The following is a 19,837-nucleotide window of genomic DNA, read 5'->3' as shown; positions in this document are numbered from 1 at the left end:
CGCCCGAGGTGGGGGGAGGGGCAGAGAGAGAGAGGGAGAGAGAATCCCAAGCAGGCTCCACGCTGAACACAGAGCCTGACACAGGGCTCAGTCTCAGGACCCTGAGATCATGACTTGAGCCAAAATCAAGGAGCCACCCATGGGCCCCGGGGTTTAGTTGTTATACTGAATTTTACACTTCTTTGATCTAATAAAGATTCACAAAAGAGATGAAATATAGAATTGCTTTCCAAAAGAAGAATAAAAAAGAAAAAGAGGCGGAAAATAACATCCTCAAAGTTAACAAACAAAAAAAGTAGGGAGAGGTCTGCATGGAGTAGAAGATTAATGTTAATTATTTCTATACTGGAGTTTGAAATTTTTTCCCCCTCTTTTCCTATCGAATTCGTTATACATACACATATAAATGCTAAAAGCATCTTTTTTTTTAAATTTGAACAACCATTCCATTTGTCCAGACGCTCTCTTAAATCCAACCCAGCCGCTCTTCTCCAACACGTGCTGTGTTCTAAGTGTCCCCTGAGCGCTCGAGCTTTACCGACATAGGGATGTGTCATTTGTGAGAAATCTTGCCTATACAAGTGCCAACCAGAGAATGATGCAGAAGGAGGATACAAAGTGCAAAAGGATTCATGAACCCTAGAACTCCCGCCATTGTGGAATTTTTGTAGGTGTTTCAATTGTCCAGCACCTACTTCCCTTACTTCCTGCTGAAGACGTATCAGAATTTGAGTCTAGTCCATATTTTCATTTTCTCATGGAGGGGTATAATTCCGAATAGGGGCTTTTTAAGAACCCTTGAAAGTTTTCTTTAGCAATGAAACTAACATTTAACTTACACCTTCGATCTTGTGTAACATTCATCTTTGTCCGCTCACAGTTATGATCTCCTGGGGCTCCCTACATCTTGACATACACCCCTCTTATCTTTAGGTACTGAAGGAAAATCAGTGTCAAGCAGTGGGAATAGCATGTGAGGAACCCTGTCGGAACGTAATATATGGCCCTACACGTGAAGCTACCGGAGCCTCCCCTTCTCTCTGTACTGTTTTCTTTTCCCAGGTCAGAGTTGGTGCCTAGAGGCTCTCTGCACCCACAGTCAAAACCTGCCCTACTCCAAGCCACTTTGAGGGTGCAGAAACAGGGATTTGGGACGGGGGCTCTGGATTTCTAAGGCTGCCAAAATAATTCGGAATCTATATTGGGAACCATGATAGAGGCTGCACCCTCAGGATCCCCGAAAGATATTCCTTGCTGCATTTTTTTCCGGGTGAGGGGAGGGGGAAAGGACTTCAGAGATCACCCAGTCCAACTTTCGAACTCCTATGGGGCAAACTGAAGCTCAGGGATGCTAACTGCCCGAGCAGTGTCCGTGATGCCACCTTTATCCTCATCCTTAACTGAGGCACCCTCTGCATCTCCCCAGGCCCATCTCCTGGCCGCTGAGGATGAGCAAGCGGCGTCTGGCACCCCTGCAACGACCCACAGCCCTATCCTCTGAGAGCGCTGATGGGGAGGAGGCCGCTCGGTGAGAGTAAGAAAGCGAGGGAGGGGAAAGGAAGGAAGAAGGGCCAGAGGTGGGAGTGGAAGAGGCAGCCTCGCCCGGGGCTGATTGGCTCCCGAGACCAGCCCTCGTCCGCGGTTTATAAGAGTTGGGGTAGCCGGGCGCCCTGCCGGCTCGCCCGCGCGCCCCCCGAGCAGCGCCCGGCTCTAAGCGCCGCACGTCGAGGCCCGCCTGGCCCCGCGCCGGCTCCGCGCCGTCTTCAGAGTCGGTCGCGGGCGGAGGAGCAAGGGAGGGAGCCGGCGAGGGAGGCGAGCGCCGCAGCCAGCGGGCCGAGCGCCATGCGCCGCGCCAGCCGAGACTACACCAAGTACCTGCGCGGCTCGGAGGAGATGGGCAGCGGAGGCTCGGGCGCCCCGCACGAGGGCCCCCTGCACGCCGCCCCGCCGCCCGCGCCGCCCGCGCCGCACCAGCCCGCCGCCGCCTCCCGCTCCATGTTCGTGGCCTTCCTGGGACTGGGGCTGGGCCAGGTGGTCTGCAGCGTCGCCCTGTTCCTCTACTTCCGAGCCCAGGTGAGTGCCCGCCTCCCCGGGGGTCCGCCCACCTCGTTCCTCCCGCACTCGTGGGAAACTGAGTCCGGCCGCCCGGCTCGGCTCCCCAGATCTTGCATATAGGAGGAGAATGTGACTCTAAAGAGGGTGCGTCCTGCTCCGGAACAGCCCGGCGCGGGGCCGGGCGCGCTAGCCTCTGGTCTCGGCTCCCGCCCCTGCCCCGCAGCGCGCTGAGGCTCGGCTCGCCTGGCCCGGTGCGTTTGAATTTCCCCCGCGACGCAGCATTGGCCGTTCACCTCTAAGGGATGATTGCACACTCCCCCTACACCCCCTTTCATTTCTAATCTGGATCTGAGAATTAACTTAACGACCACTTAGGGAAAAAAAATTGAGCGCTTAGGCAGCAACCCTTTCCCTTCCCGCCCACCACCTGGACGTGTTTGGTTCCTGGGGCTGGCCGCTTTGCAGGTGGGCTCCGGGCCGCCGGGCTGGAGAGGAGCGCAGAGCCGAAGGTCGCGCGCCGTGCTTGCACTGCAGGCAGCCCCTGCAGCACCCAGTGGAGATGCCCAAGGCGCCAGACGGGGCCGAGTGACACAGCGCGACCAGAGAAGCCTGGTTGCGGGACAGGGGCTCCGCTCGCGCAGAGTGCAAAAAGAGGGAAGGACCCCGTGCCTTCCCGCTGAGGTGGGCGGAAGGAAGCAAGGTGCGTGTGACGGTGGTGAAGTTCTCACCCCTGACACAGCCTCGCTACAATCTAGCAAATAACTAAACTCCTAAAACACGAGAAAGAGGGCTGGGAACTGCAGAGAAAGATAGTAGAAAGGAAGGGGTAAATCTGTAATATTATGCTTTCTGGTGGTTTATGCTCTTGTGTTTTCTTGGAAATTGCAGTGCAGTTGGTTGGATTCATTCAAATGTTCTTGTCTGGTGCTGTGAACTCTTTCTCAGAGGAAGTGGAGGGCTGACTGTGCAATTTTTTTTTTTATGGGAAAAGAGAGCTGGTTTGGACTTCATTGGTTTTCAGATTCAAAGGTGATTTCTAAACCAAATTGGATGCATCACAATATGGACTTGCTTGGGTTGTATGGGTTTTTGACATGTGCCAGAGCCTTGAACTCCATTACTTGTAATCATAGGTTTTTTGTTAAATATTCATTATCCACTGTTTGTGTTTTATAGAGAAAATTTGATTATCTACTTTAAAAAAAGGTAGAAATACTATGAGCAATACTTTAGGACACTTGTATTTGCATCTTAACAAAAATAATCTTTATTGAGATATTTTTTCTTAAAAAAACACAACTTTTGCAACAAAGATTACACACACCTATATGGAAGTGATGAAATATTTTTCTTTCATCAGACCATGCTGCAGTCCAGAAAGAGTAGTTGACCCATTTTCCCACCCACTGTTCTCCTCCCATGTAAAGTCTGTGTATACTGAGTGCCCGCACTGCAGATGACACTATTAAGTGCTATGGAATGTGAGTGAAGGATCATTAACTCAACATACAATGTCCACCTACTATGTGCCTCGCATGGTGCCCGATAATGGAGGGACCTGTAACAAAAGACTTAAAATTCTTAGTCAAACAAGACAGCAGCATTCAGAAAAAGGACAGAAGATGCAATTGTTCTCTACTGCTTCTTATCGTTTCTAACACCTTAGGGATATGGCATTTTCGTAGCAGTAATAGTGAAGTGAGTGTTCAGCAGCGGCAGAGCAGTGGGGAATGAATGAGCTCAGGGAAGATGAACAGCTTAGATTGGTGGGAACCATGGAAACGGGTGTGGCCATGTAGAAAAGAGTGGCATGCTGGGCTCTTAGGACAGACCGTTCTGCTTCTCCACAGCAATATTAATGGTCTGGTAGGCTGGGGGGTCCGTCTGATGATTACTTGTCATAATTTAGCAGACTTGACGTTACAGGAGTAATAGTGATGCTCTCAACACCTTTTCCCCAAAGTAAACAGGCCAATTAGTAAGCTTAGCTAGAAAATTTTCATTTGTAGATTTCATGTCATCAGATTTTATAGGTACAGTTTTCTTAAATGCCATGAAGAATGGGTTTCTCTAAGACTGATGTCAAATATATTAACCATTACTCCCGAACCCCATTTTTGTACTGCGTTTTTAAAGAGGCATCTTCTTTAGGAAAGAAGTAGTATCAGGAATAATGTGTTCATAGGAAGACATCACTAGATTTGGTTGCATTCTACTGAGTATATGGTATCTACTTTTGATACCTAAAGGAGTCCTACTCATCTAGACATACTTTCCGAAGTAGGTACAGGTGAAATGATATGATGTCTGACATTTGTTTCAAAATAATAGCTGGGGAGGGTTCGGGGTAGGGAAGTGGTTGCTTATAGATGAAACAAGATTGGCCGTGGTTGAGAGTTGTTGAAGCTTGGTGTTGGGTTTGTGGGAGTTCATTCTACAATTCTTTCCACTTTTATGTATGCCAGAGGCCTATTTAAGTTCTACTAGCTGAGAGAATAGACTCGATTTGACCCATCACTAATGTAACATTTTTACTCACATCAGCTCCTTTAGATTAGAAGTTGGTACCAAATAGGAGATATTTTTTTTTAGTTCCAAGAGTTGAGAGTGTCAACTACTTGGTGTGTCTGAATGCATCTGAAGTGGAATGAAATCATTTAGGATCAAGTAACATGTTTGCAGTTTATAGTAAACCAATGAGAAAAAAGAGCCAGTTTTATTGTTTTTGTCTAAAGGGGGGGTTGCTATGTAATTCCTCAAGAAAAAAAACCCAGTTAATTTAGTTTTATATGCATTTAGAAGAATGCCCAGAATAGTGTAAAAATTACAGTGACTTTAAAAAATGTTTCCCCTTCTCAACTCATGTTCTAATAGTTAAAAATGAATCAGCCTCCCAAATGTTTGCAGATTGCCTGTGCCCAGATTGAAAAGAAAAAAAAAGTACTAGATCTAAAGTAGATTGGCTCTTCCTCCGCCAACCTTGCCAAAGAAAAAATAGCGTGTGGTTTGTGCTATATATTTACCACATAGTATTCATACTTTGGTTTGCAAAGAAGAAGAAAAAAAGACCTTCCAAAAAGTAGCTTGTAAAATTTATGCTTGTGTTTTTTCTTTCTCTTTCTTTCTTTCCTTCGTCGTCGTCTTTTTTTTTTAACATCCATATAACCAAATTCAAAGTTTGGAGTTTAGCTACAAGATAAGCTTTTCAGAAAACTCAATCTCCGTTGCCCTTTGAACTCCTTCCCCCAAACCCCCAGCATGCACACCAGCCTCCCTGGCTGTTTGATACCCAAACAGGAGCGCCGTCCCCACTGCAGCTCTGGTGTGGAGGGGTGCAGGCTGCCGGCTTGAAAAAACAGATAACAAAGTAGCACAAATGTCAAGCATCCTGCCTCATTTAACCCTACAAATGATTACATTTCAAGGAAGCTTGTTTGTTTTAAAGACTTTGATTTCATATGAACTACATCATCTGATAAATGCATTTTTAAAGCCTTCTAAATCAGATATTCAAGGTTTATGGAATATGTTCAGACATTTCTAGGTACAATGAATTCATTTGTAACTCAATCGACAGTGATTTTTTTGGATGAGCTCCTGGGTTCCTCCGTGGAGTACAAGAAGTCAAGAAGGGAAGGACTGCCTGTTTGCTCACCACGTCGTTGGCAGCGTCAAGCCCAGTGCCTGGCATGTTCAATTTGCTGAGGCTTTTCAATGAGTCACAGCGCTAGAAATTCGCAATATGGAAGTTATCCAATGAGTAGCTAAACTAGACTAAAAAGTAGCATTTTCTTCAGTCATACAAATTCTCTCGCCCGACTCTGGTGTCTGGAGAGAGGGTGTGGGATAGGAGAGTCCTGGTTCCGCCACTGGACCAGCATGGTGGAGTGCCCCACACCTTGCCCTGGGTCTTCCCGCATGGAGACTACCAGAGCAGAGGGCCCCACTGGTGTGTGTGGTCTGCCGGCCCCCACTCCTCAACTCCTCTCTTTTCTCCTGGTCTCCATTTTTGGGAAGGCATTGCTACAAGACCCTGGAACAAGAAAGATGTTTGGTTGCAGGTTAACAAGACATTTCTAACATATGGCCTTTAAGTAAACAAAATAAATAACTTTATCGAAATTAACTATGCCACGCTTTCGTGATTTCTTTTGGAAAAACAATTGGTGACTTTTATACATGTTTTAGTTCTCGTGTTACCTTCCTAAACAGTGGTTCTCCAGCGCACATTTGAAGCCCTTGGGGAGAGAGATTTAGTGGGCCCCTACCCTCAGGGACGTGGGTTCAGTTGGCTGGGGGTGGCACCGGGGCCTGGAGACTTTTTAAGAGAGAGGGGACAAAATCTTTGCATTCCAGTTTTTTGCAAAAGATCATTAGCCATTATTATTGTCACAAGAGTTTTGTACTAACTGCTGTTGCTTGTGGGAAAAAAAATTAAAATTGGTGTCCAAGGAAATTTCGAGACATTTTAATAGCCGAAAATCTGTATTTGTCCATTTGCTATGTACAGCTACAGGTGCTCGAGTGTGTTCTTTGAGTAGCGACAGCATGGCGGACCGCTGCTCGCGGTTGATGGCGCTTAGTCTGTCAGCAGGCCTGGAGCTCAACCAATTTTAGGGTCCCCAGGCATTTCCCCGAGAACACCGCATTGTTCCTGTAGCTCGGCAGCTTTCTGGTGGTGAGCCAACTGAGGCCTTGGCATGATTCTTCTTTCTTGAGGTCTGAACCCAATGACCCTTCATATCAGCTGCCCGAGCTTCTCTGATTTTGTGGGAAACTGAGCGGCGTAAGTGAGCTTTTTTAAAAAAAAAATAAAGTGTGGTTGAAAAGCTTTCCTTATATAAAAACTCACATATTCTGATTTGTACTGATTATTTTAAAGAAAATATGAAAAATAAATATGGATTGCAAAGTTTTGCTTCGTGAAGGACGCCTCTCCCATATGCAAGACTGAAATAATAAGGGTACATGTGTTGAAAGGTTATCATTCATTTTGAGAATCTCAGATATGGATAGAGTACTTTCTAGTTTATTTCTGATGGTTGGTTAATAAACCTCCACATCTCTTTTGATTACTTTTAAGAAGATAAACCAGGCACTGAGAGACCTGGTATTAATTCACTGAGCTTATATTAGAAACTTCTAAATTCTTCCTTTCTTCATCCAGTCCGTACCTGCTTGTGAGCAAATGCACACAAGGTAACTTGAGTTTTTGAAAGAAGAGGACAGTAAGTTAAACAGTTGTTATTAAGACAATTGATAGCTAATTATCTCTACCCTTGACTTGGCAGTTGAAACTGCTACAAGGACTTATCAGAACCCCAGACGGAAGGGGCAGACAATTTCAAGAAAAGAGTAATACTTAAAGAGATGTGTATGCAGACAATCAGCTAAGAACTCCACGGGGCTATTTTGGGTAGGACAATCCCTTTGCATTATAGGAGTTTTCGCATCTTCCCCCAGCACGTATCCATACAGCCCGCTCACCCCACGCAGCCCTCTTCATCCCATGTGACACTAACGATCGCCCCCTGACAGACGTTCCACTCCAGGGTAAGAAACACTGATGAGAGTTTCGACACAAAGGGAAATTATGCTTCTGGCTTTAGGTTTTTGGGGGGCCCTAGGAAATGGATTTCTCCCTCCCTTCTTTGGCTGATATACATTGATTAAGGAAATCAATATACATTGATTAAGGAAAAAAAGGCCAGACAAACATGGTGGCTAAAGATGGTGTTTATTTCACCTGGTTTTTGTAGGCTTCATGCTTTGACTACCCAAGTGAGTTTCCTCACCCTATGTAGCATGCTAGGTGTGACTCAAAGAGAGAGAGCTTTCTCTACCTGCACTGACCACACGTGATTTTCCTCGACTCTCCTCCCTTCTATGAGGACTTACACGTTGGCAGACGACTTTGATCATTTCCCCACGATTGGCACGTGTATTCTTGTGTTGTGAATCATAGCTACTCATAAAAATGAATTAGAAGTCAATGTTTCACCAACTTGAGGGTAATTGTACTCACTCCTAATTGCTGGGGACATAAAGACTCTTGCAAGAATGAATTGTTTTGGTCCTTAAGTCAGTCACACTTTATTAAATTGCAGAATGATCAATGATAATTACTCTACGTCCTGACTTTTTTTTCTCAGATGGATCCTAATAGAATATCAGAAGATGACACTCACTGCATTAATAGAATTTTCAAACTCCACGAAAACGCAGATTTGCAAGACACAACTCTGGAGAGTCAAGACACAAAACTAATACCTGATTCGTGTAAGAGCATTAAACAGGCCTTCCGAGCAGCTGTACAAAAGGTGAGTCCACACGAGGATATAAGTCAAGGGCCCGCACTGGCCCTGCTAATACCGAAAATTAATACTGGCTGAGTGCTGTTGACTTTGTTCTTTTTCATTTTAATAATTTGTAAAAGAGCTAAAGAGAATTTTTTAAAGAGATTAATAGAATCCTTTTGAAGTTGGTAGTGTCTTATTATGGTGGCCAGAGACGTTCACGCACATATTCCTTCCTTTCTTTTCTTTCCTTTTTCTTTTCTTTTTTAAAGAGGAGTCATTTAAATTCATACATTGAAGGAGGACAAAGATAGTTTGTGGTAGTCAATGGATCAGTTTGCTGGTGTGAATTCCCTGCCCTAGAAACCATTCCTTCAGTTTATAGGACTCACTGCTATTTCCTGTACCTTTGGTTTTGTAACGGTAGGGTCTCCTATTTATTCCCTATCTGTTGATCCAGGACTCTGTTAAGAATACTTGTAACTGGGCCATTGTCATCTGTGGTGAGGAGGTAAGCAAGCAGTGCAGGGAGTGATGTGGTTGGCAAGGTGGAAGCTCTGTGTCCATCTTCTCATTTTCCAGGAGAGCTGAGTGAGCAGGGAGGAGATGGGGTGGGGGAGGCCAGTGACTTCTCTTATACCGACAGCGCCAAGTGAGAAACATTGCAATGAATCACTGCGTGTTCTACTTCTCTGAATAAAGTCACTTGAGAATTTTGCAGCCGTGGGATTATTTTACTTACGGACTCCACCAAACACTGGGTAGAACCGAGGGACTCCGGTGCGTCCCTGCCTGCGCACGTCACGTACTCGCGTGCACAGCTGTGTGGATTCCTGCATTCGCCCGTGTATCCCAGCCTCTGTTTGCAGCTCCCTGGGCTATCTCTGATCATCTTAGGGTAAACCCTAAAGTTGTCAAACTCCTTAAATCTAAATTGCATTTTAATTTAGTCTATTTTTTAAAAAATCCACAGATAATAATAGCAATTAAAAAAAGAGGATATGTGTGGGAGGTAGAGGTAGGGAGATGAAGCTGTTTTGTATAACCCATTAAGTTGCTATTTGCTGTATTTTGTCAAATCTAAGATACCACCAATTTTCAACTTACATCATTTTTTCATGCATCACAAAGAAAGAAAGAAATGTTGACAGAAATATTAAACACAGGGGCACCTGGGTGGCTCAGTTGGTTAAGCATCTGCCTTTGGCTCAGGTCATGATCTCAGGGTCCTGGGATCGAGTCCCACAGCGGGCTCCCTGCTCAGCGGGGAGTCTGCTTCTTCCTCTCCCTCTGTCTCTTTCTCTGTCTCTAATGAATAAATAAATAAAATCATGAAAAATATATTAAACATGATCATCATAGATTCTGTTTGCATCGTAATTTCAGAGTTACTAAAATGTAAAAAAAAATGCATCAGAGAATCAATGAAACACATTTTGCTCTAATATCTATAAGAGCACACTGGTAATACTACATTTTTGTTATAATTAATGTATAGGTGCTTGGCTTTATGCAGTAGACACATATTTTAAAGCGTGGGCTTAATTTGATCTTTTTATCTTATATTGTAATTTTTGTTTATTTATTTATTTATTTATTTATTTATTTATTTATTTTTTGATGTAAAGTTCGATGATTCATTAGTTGCATATAACACCCAGTGCACCATGCAATACGTGCCCTCCTTACTACCCATCACCAGTCTATCCCATTCCCCCACCCCCCTCCCCTCTGGGATATATTGTAATTTTTGAACTATGGAAACAGCAACTCTGCTAATCTATTCTTTTTATTATTTTGTTTTATGTTTCATTTTCATTGGTCTGATTTTTTATCCCATCTCTCAAATGTTGGGCAATCTATCTATAAACAATGATTTACATGTACTAGAGATAATCTATTAGTTAAAAACGGAACCCCTAGTTAAGGTAATTGTGGTTAGGTAAGTGACTGTCTCCTAATTTTCTGTGTGAATTGACCCATATTGTATCTCCTTACAATGAAGAGATAAGCTTTTAATTTCACAGGTCTCTTGGTTCTTAAGAATTATCCTTCAAGTTTTTTTCTGGAAGAATGGGATCAGCCAAGATAATTTTGAAAACAAAAAAGTATTAAGAAAAACAGACACCATTAACATTTATTTAGGCGAATGCAAAAGTGGTTCATCTTAGCAGGTCAAAAGAGAAAAACATTAGCATCTCGTAGATATTAAAGAAGTGATTGACAAAATTTCAAATTTATTTCTGATGTTTAAAATCCATTAGAAAACAGAACCAGATGGGTTCCTGATGTTTTTTTTTTTTTTTTTTTAAGATTTTATTTATTTATTTGACAGGGATAGAGACAGCCAGCGAGAGAGGGAACACAAGCAGGGGGAGTGGGAGAGGAAGAAGCAGGCTCATAGCGGAGGAACCTGATGTGGGGCTCGATCCCGTAACGCCGGGATCACGCCCTGAGCCGAAGGCAGACGCTTAACCGCTGTGCCACCCAGGCGCCCCTCCTGATGTTTTTCTAAATACCGCAAACTAAAAGTTAGCTAATGATGAGAAACAGAAACATTTTCTTAAAGTCAGGGACACAACAAAGATGCCTAGTGTCCCCCACATTATTTAACATTGTTCGGAATACACTAGCTAATGCAATCGTACAAGAGAATAAAATAAGAAAATATATGTATATATACATACACATATATGGAGAAGGCAAAATTTGCATGTGATATAATTGTATACTTGGGTGAACTTGAAAGAACTAAAAGGCGGCAAGCAAAATCAATCAGTTTGTAAAAATTAGTAGGTAATAATCACTAGCTGTCCCCATTTCAAACAACAACTAGGAAACACAAATGAAAAATTCAATTCATATTTTTTAAACAGCCCTAAAAATAAACTTAACAAGGCACGTACAAAGCTTATAGAGATAATACTAGAAAATTCTACAGAGGCATTGACAAGGTAAAGACGTAACTATGCAAAGTCCTGATCCGTGGGAGACCAAACACCTTAGAGTAGATTTTATCGGTTGTGTGTGAGTGTGTGTGTGTGTGTGTGTGTGTGTAATTTAGTACAATATAACGTTATTTTAAATAAGTGGGCATAGACTCAAAAATGGTACTGGGAGGATTTGTTTACTATTTTTAAAAAGTAGTAGCCTTCCTTCATGTCCTAAGTGAAGACAGATCCCAGCTGGCGGGAGTATTAGTGGCCGATCACTGCTCCGGTCTCACACCTTCCGTTACCTCAGTTTCCACCCCTTCCTGCCCGATCAGAACTTAACACATGCTCACTGTCCCATTTCCTTTGAGCTTTCTAAGTGACCATCTACATAGGACTGACAGACCAGTTTGTACTTAAAATGAGCAAGAATGGCAGAATTTGCCCTATTTTAGGAACGTGTTGCAGACTTGGTGCCGCGTTCCAAAAAAGCAACACTCGTTTTAAGAGATTCAGTACCTGGCCAGCCAGAGGAGAAAGACAAGAATAATCAACTCTTCTCATTAGAGGCACACCGTTTTAATTATATTTACAGAATGGTATGACTCACAGGATGAGAACTTTATTTTGCTAATAGCACATTTTTGTGTTGTTGGGCTCTAAGATTTTACCCATTGTTCGTGGGTAATAAGATTACACACAGGCAACCCTTGGGAGTAAGGAGTGGTCGTGATGTACCCTTGTATGTTTGGAGGTAGAAGATGCCATTTCTTCCCCCAGACAAGAGGAACTTTAGGAAGGAGACGAGAATTATCCATATCTTATCATTAGAATCAAGCCATGTTTAATAAGCACGCATACCGTGCTGGGCACGTTGCCATAACTTCTCCAGTACCCAAGGACTTACTCTTTTCTTACCCTTGCCAAAGAGTGATTTGCCAGCTGTGTTATCCTTTGATGAGAATTATTGGTTAATATGACATTCTCTACATCTTGCCAAAATAATCAGATTTCTCATTTCTCTTGCCAATGCTGAAAATAGAATGGATGTATCAGGCATTCATAAGTAGGTTCGTATCTTAGTTTTAGTTCTAATATAGATATTGAGTGAACCCGTAAAACAAAATTACATGTGAGGTTGCAATCATTATTGAAAGATCAAACCCATCCCGTGGTAACAAATGCTAGACATAAGCACAATATTACATTATATGTGTGCAAAGAGTGGTGTTTACCCAGCCCGTCTTTGGTCAGACAAGTAATGCTGTTTTTCCCCCTCTTTTTTTGTTTGTGGCTGGGCTTTCTTGGCTTTTTTTCCCCTTTAGCACAGAACTCTGAAAGCCTCTTAGTGATCCAACCCTACCAACCACAATTTACAAAGTCTATCATAACAGTCTATGACAATAAAGAAAACACTAGTACAAATATGGTGTCCAATTTATAAAGCAATTCTTGTTTCCAGCTTTGGCAGCCTCTCTGGCCTCTGCTAGCCTGAAGAGTGGAGTGGTGAGCTCAGGCCCTGAGCAGGGGCACTTGGCCCTTAGATCCCTTGGTCAGTCTTAGTGGAAAACCATGTGTGTAGGCACTAAATATACATACTGAGCACTCCGGGCTGTGACTCGGGGTGATTTTAGTATGCCCGGTTGTTGATTTCACGTTGAGTACAAAAACTTCCTGAAACTTACTATGAAAAGTATTTGAAAGAATGACGTGGAGGAGAGAGATGGATGGGTGATGTTCAGTGCATTCAAGTTGACCCCCCAGGGTGTGGGAGGGCAGCATGAAGATTCACATGCATACGGATTTTTAAATATTAGCTTTTACAATGTTTTGTGACTCAAGAATGAAAGAAAAGAACAAATAAATGATTGATGACTTATGGAACTCTGTGAACTAATATTCTTAAATAAACGTAGGTCATCAACCAACTCATAAAGCCAGAGTGTTAGTAGCCTGCTTCTCGTTGATCTGACATCTTCACCAATGTTCTTATCGATAATTATTAATATTGTAGCCTCAGGCAGTAAGGCCTCAGCACAGATAAAAAAGTATGGATAATTTTTGTTGAAAGTTATCTCCACCCAGACTTCTCCCTTTAGGCATGTTTTCCTCTGGTCTGTGCAGTTTCACTACAGAATATGAAAAGCCAAAGATGATAATGACTACGAATAACTATCTTTTGTTGGCATATTCTTGACTAAGCATTTCCTGGAGGCAGGAAGCCTCTGAGCCTCCAAAGGCTTAGTGGAAAATGGGGAGTAAAACCAGAGCCATCATTATTGAACAATTAATTCTCACCTGGAATTCTTGTTTTATTCCCTGGGGATCAGGGCACATTTGATCTCCTCTCCTACAGGAGTCACAGTGTAAATTAAAACCGTCTCCTTATATTAATAACGGTGTACCCAAAGATAGTCAACGCTTTGATCCCTAAGGAATTAGTCACTGTTATTTGGCACAGTCCGTGCTGCTGTAACAGAGAACCCTCATTCGTGAACTGAGTAAGGCGGAGTTTTTCCTCTCCCGTGCAATAATCCGGGGGCGAGCCGTCCAGGGCTAGCAGGGAGGCTCCTCCATCCTCAACGGGTACCTTCCATACCTTCCATACCTTCCATCTCTTGGGCCAAGTTGGCTTTTCCATTTGTTGCCGTTTCCAGACAGAGAAAGGGAGAGAAAAGGCCGAGAGTGGTACCTGGGGGCTGAGACACGATCGATTCTGGCAGCATCCTCTTGGCTGGGAGTTACTCATAGGACCACGCCCGGCTGTAAGCGAGGCTGCACACTAGTATCTCTAGCTAAGCAACCATTTGCACCAAGGCTTGAGGAAGGGGGGACAGTGACCAGTCTCCAATACTCACTAAACCCTGGTGAGGCAGGAAAGTAGGCTCACTATCTGAGCAGAGTTAACTCTGTGAATATATAAGTCTGTGAAAAATTTGAACGGCTCAGATTTTGTTTTCTGAAAGTTAAAGTACTTTAGTATTATTTGGATTCCAGGAGAGAGAGAAATTTAAAAGTGGCTTTAACAGCATGCATTTTATTAAGGAACTTTCAAAGGTTTGTTTAGGCATATATATCTCCACATCTGTGATGCCTGCATGAACTTTGTCGCCTGCACAGTTTTTAGTAGGTTTTATGGATTCAAGAACATTAATTTAAAGCCAAAAAGTTTGTCAGATTAAGTGATTGTGTTCTCCATATAGAGAGCTGATCCTTTAGAATTCTGATGTCGGTTATTACAAGAAGGCTATTCCCATTTTTATTTTTTATTTTTATTTTTTTATTTTATTATTTTTTAAAGATTTTATTTGTTTATTTGACAGAGAGAGACAGCCAGCGAGAGAGGGAACACAAGCAGGGGGAGTGGGAGAGGAAGAAGCAGGCTCACAGCGGAGGAGCCTGATGTGGGGCTCGATCCCACAACACCAGGATCACGCCCTGAGCCGAAGGCAGACGCTTAACCGCTGTGCCACCCAGGGCCCCTATTCCCATTTTTAAAACTAAAGTATGTAAGAAATCAACTAAAATTTGAGTAGATCTTAACTGCTTATGAAATTGTCATCATTAGCGTCATTTCTCTAGAGCTGTCATATGTCATTATTTCTTACTTGCTTTTTAGTTAAATACATACATAACAAACACAAGGGGAAAAATTAAACCCCATTCATTATCACTTTGCCTTTGTATATGAGTATATATCCCAAGAAAGTTTCTTGTAAACCCACAAGGAAACTTGGGGTTTGGGGGCACTGGTGTTCCCAAATCAAGATGTTAGTCATGTAGTGGTTTTCCAATGGGATTTCATCTGCGCCATAACAGTTTTGGGAACTGCAATTCAATCAACCCCAATCATATTTACCATTTATGAAACCGCCTTTATGGGAAAGCTGAAGTAAGACCTGCAGAATTTTCCAACAAAACCAAGGCCATCTACTGCCTTTGGCCCAACGGTAGGCTATTGGCTGTGATGTGCTCAATCCCAGGGAGGCCCAGGGCAAAAGGTAGGAGGGTTTGCAAGAGGGAAATAACAGTGAGTGGCATCATCAGAGGTGGGCTTATCTGTGTGCTAGAAGTGTCCCAGGATGGAAGAAAAGATATTTTGGATTGACAGTCTTAAAGAAACAGAGATAAGGAAAGACATTCCTGGAAGAGAGTATCTAATTGTGTGGCTTGGGATCTTGACCTACAATTTTAGGAGTGAATAAAACTCGGGGTCCTTGGCTGGAAGGGAAGGTGGCAAAGGATAGATTGGATTGCTCCCCACAGAGTGGCTCATCCTAGGAGGAATAGAGCCTGTGGAACTGGAATGAGTGATGTTCCCTAGAAAGGTGTTTCCCAAACCTGCTTCATCTTAGGAATGCTTTGGAGACCTTGCTTAAAAAATAAGTAAATAAACCAGATTGGTCACAAAGATTTGGTAATTCAGGAGCACACTTTGTGATTTCAGAAATCCTCTCTGAGGGGACGCCTGGGTGGCTCAGTCGTTAAGTGTCTGCCTTCGGCTCAGGTCATGATCCCAGTGTCCTGGGATCGAGCTCTGCATCGGGCTCCCTGCTCAGCGGGAAGCCTGCTTCTCCCTCTCCCACTCCCCCTGCTTGTGTTCTCTCTCTTGCTGTCTCTCTCAGTCAAATAAATAAATAAAAATCTTAAAAAAAAAAAAAAAAGAAATCCTCTCCAAGAAGGACTGGTCTGTCTTTAAAGGAAGGCTTCAGGGTGGGAATGGAGATAGCACCTGGGACCAAGGAGGTGTGCTAAGCATCCTAAGAAGATGTGAGAACCAGCGGAATGCAGGGAAGCCTTCCGAGAGTTTAAGTGGTGGATGGAAAGACTAGGAGCTGGCTGTGGTATGGAAATGTGGGTTTTGAAAGTTGCAGAGAGCGGTCTGCAGCTAAGGTGATGGGACAAATGTTTGCTTGAACCTTTTGAGATTCAGGGTCTGAGAGAGGTCTGTTCCCACATCACTTCCTCATCCCTAGGGTGCTGCCCTAGCCCCCAAGCTTCGCCCTTCGAGAGCTCTGGGTGGTGGGGGTAAATATGATCAGGAGAACTATAAATCAGGGGGCTCATATTCATCAGAAAGTTTTGGTGAGCTCAGAACCTCTTCCTCCCAGTTGCCTATTCCTGCTTCTTATCTGCTCGAACGCTTTTGTGGTGAAGGACCATACCATCATCTCCATCACCCCACCCAGAAGCCAGAAGATCGTCTCATGCTCTCCGTCATTAACTCTTTACTTGGCCCCCATCCCGTGAATTCTACTTCCTCACAAAACCTTCAACTGCTTCTCTCTACCTGGTCCCCACTGTCGTCACCTTCATGCGGGTGTTACCGGCATCGTCTCTTGCCTGGGTCACTGCAGGTGACCACCCTGTCTGTGGTCTCACTGCCTCTAGTCCATCCTCTCCACAGCTCAGTGACTTCTGAAAATGCGAATCTGAGCGTGTCCCTTACTTTCCTACTTAAATAATCCTTCAGTGGACCCCTGGAACCAACAGGACAAAGTCTGAGCTGCTGAACACATAACACAGAATCTTTTGTGCTCTGGAAACCGTCATTCCAACCCCTGCCTCTCCAGGCTCATTACCTTGTGTGCCATTCCATCACCCACCAAGCTTGTGCCCAGGGGCCCCACCACAGTAAAATGCTACAAGTTCCCTAACCTGGCTGAGCCCTTCCCCTCTCGGCTACCCTGCTGTGATCCGAAGCACAGTGAGGGCAAAGATGATCTCTCTCCTGGAAACACAACACCCTCAGCACCCCATAGGATGCCTGACCCCCCAGCAGCCATCAGAACACTTTCTGGAATGCATGGATGGGTGAATGAAAGACAGGTGTTTATGTGTGGTCCTTTAGATGTTACTCCAGGCCTTTCCTGTGTAGTTGGTTCTCTGTCTTTCAAAATTCAGCTCAGGCATTACTTCCCAGAGGAGGCCCCCACTGTTGCCTGCCTGTCCACCTTTGGGTTAGAAGCTTCTCCTGTACATGCTCAGAGCTTCTTTATTCCCTCCTGTCATTCAGGGCCTCCATTGCAGGAGCTTGGTGTGGGGCTGACTCCCTCAAATGTGAGCTTTTGTTTAGTTTTTCTCCCCAGTCACAGGCACACAGTAGGTGCTCAGTGAAAGTTCGAAGAACCAGTTTAAGGAGTGAGTGAGCTCTGCTCATCTCTGCTCTTGCTGTCATGAGGGGGCTATTTGTTTGCTCTTGCCAGCCGCTAGCCACATTCCACATGCTCAGAAAGATTCACAACAGGGCTGAGGTCGTTCCCAACTGTGATGCTTGTCCTGCTTCTTGGTTGGGGGAGTGGTTTTCTGCCTTTGGGGCATGAACACATTAAAGGATCTTGAGGCTGGACGACCCTGACTGACCACCCTGCCCCTTCCTCTCTGGCCTCCTTTGTCCACAGTGGCTGGCCTGGTACCTCTGTTCTGCTTGGAGTCATAGTCCTAGCAGTCCAGGACTTTGGGGGAGGGTCTGTGAGGGTTAGCCCTCTTCAGAGGCCACAAGGCTCTGCGAATGTCAAAGCTCTGCCAGTGTAAGGTGGCATTATTGTTTCAAGTGGCAGAAGAAAGCAGAGACAGGGTAAATAGCCTCACCCAACCTCACCCAAGATGTCACACAGCAGTTACCCTGCCAGGCCCTTAGATGAGACTTTTTAAATGAGTACTATAGTGCAAGCCATTTTGAGATTGGGCTCTTTATGAAGACTAATACTGCTGTCATAAGGCTACTTCATGAAAACTCTAGGGGACCCTTAACTGTGGCAGAAGGTTCCTCATTTAAACCAGGAAGGTTAAACAATAAAAACTAATTTTCTCTTCCCAGCACAGCCAGCAGGCTGCCAGGAAACATCACTCTGTTCTAGGAAAACAAGGGCACGCGCTTCTTCAGCCCTTTGGTGGGGAGAGTACATTTTCTGTTTGCAAAGACCTGTCTTTTCCAATCAGCAGACTTCTTTTGAGAGAAATGAGCCCCCGGTGACGGTGCTTGGGTGGGAGGGGGAGACCAATGCACATCTTGGTAAAGTTCTTCACCGAGAAATGTCCAGAAGTGGTCATTGGATGGTGGTGGCTGATTTAGTTAGGAGGCAAACAAATTAGGGGGTTAAGAGGTGGGGTGCTGGGGGTATGGGATGTGCATAGAATCCGTATTGAGAAAACTTTGGGTGAATTCTGTAAATCAGTAGCCTATATTAAGAAATAAAGAATTTTAAGAAGCAAAATGTAGAGTTGCGAATGAATCAGAGATGGCTCTTCCTTTCAGGATTAGTGGGCCCAGTGCCCTATCCACCGGCTCCCCTCCCTGCTGCTAGCTGGGCCACTGGACCACGGGACACAGTCCTCCTCCTCTTGCCCCCCACCCCGCCCCCACCCCCTGTGGGGATGGCCAGGAGCTGCCCTTCCCCCTCCCTGGTGCTCCTTTCCTGTCCTGGTGCCCTGGAGGCCTGTGGGTTGAGAAACCCAGGCTCTGCTAGACCCCTTCATAACCTGTATTTAGGTGACAGCATGCTCCATGGATCCTGCTCTCAAAGTTCTTTGCTTTGAGGCTATTTTGAACTGTACCACGGACAGTTCGTAAGGAACTATGGGGTTCCCATCTTCATCCTGGTGCCTATAAAGTGTTCCCCCATATCCTGTGGATTAGAAGGTTAGTGTGAGCTTTAGGGGAGGGAGGAAAGCAAGAGGCTGAGACATCTATATTAATTCTGTCTCTTTAGTTGCTGCACAACACCTGGGTATTCCTTCTGCGGGTGGGGATGCTTTCTGTGCCTTGTAAACCAAGAATACCAAGCAAATAAAATCTTTACAAATACAGACGAGCTACTGATAAGACAGCAGGACATCTGTCTGAGAGAGCACTCGGGGCCAAAGTCGGTACGAACCAGAGGGCAGCATACTGACTCTAAATAGCTCTGTGGGGCTGGCACCTGGGGTGTCCCACAGGGGCCTCAGCGGTGGGGTTTGGGGGCTCAGCGGAGGAACAGCAAGAGAGCCTGCAGCAGTAACCAGGACATCTTGCAGGGCCTTCTAAGCGCAGGTGAGGAATGTGTACTTGCTCCTGAAGCCTGTGGGTGGCTCCTGGAGGATTGTCAGAGGAGAAGGAACGTGCTTCTCCATGTCCTTTCGGACGCTCCGGCAGCCGTGGGTCAGTTTGGGGACAGCAAGAGACTGGGAGAGGAGGTAGGAGGCTATTATTGTAATCCTAAGGAGAAACGATGAGAGCTGGAAGGCAGGAAGGCAGTTGTCCTTGGCGGAGAGGAGGGGATGGCTCTCTGAGCTGTTCAGGAGGTGGAAGTCGGCAGGACTTCTCTGCAGGAATGGGAAATGGCTCTTCATTTTCCGAAACAACCCACGTGTGGCATTCATGTGTTAACTCGCCTGATGAATACACTATTCTTGTGACTTGGTTGGAGAAGAATTACAGGAAGAGTATCATTAAGATGTTAAAATGAATGCATTACATATGTTAACAAGTGTATGAACCCTGTATTATATCTGGCAAACGGGGTGTTAAATCCTTGTTCAACCAGCCAGATGTCCCTGCAGCTGCTGCGGGTA

The 19,837-nt window shown here is 44.7% G+C and overlaps 1 protein-coding gene across 1 annotated transcript in view; it reads left to right on the top strand.

Moving 5' to 3' along the window:
- The first annotated feature begins 1,842 nt into the window (after window positions 1–1,842).
- Window positions 1,843–19,837, top strand: part of TNFSF11 (TNF superfamily member 11) — a 30,511-nt gene continuing 12,516 nt past the window's right edge. The window contains exons 1-2 of the mRNA XM_040623145.1: window positions 1,843–2,073; window positions 8,208–8,375. Coding sequence (XP_040479079.1) covers window positions 1,843–2,073; window positions 8,208–8,375 — 399 coding nt within the window. The remainder of the gene's footprint in view (window positions 2,074–8,207; window positions 8,376–19,837) is intronic.

This window comes from Ursus maritimus, unplaced genomic scaffold, assembly GCF_017311325.1.
Source record: "Ursus maritimus isolate PB19 unplaced genomic scaffold, ASM1731132v1 scaffold_10, whole genome shotgun sequence".
Classification (NCBI taxonomy): Eukaryota; Metazoa; Chordata; class Mammalia; order Carnivora; family Ursidae; genus Ursus; species Ursus maritimus.
This window is presented reverse-complemented; position numbering and strand designations above follow the sequence as displayed.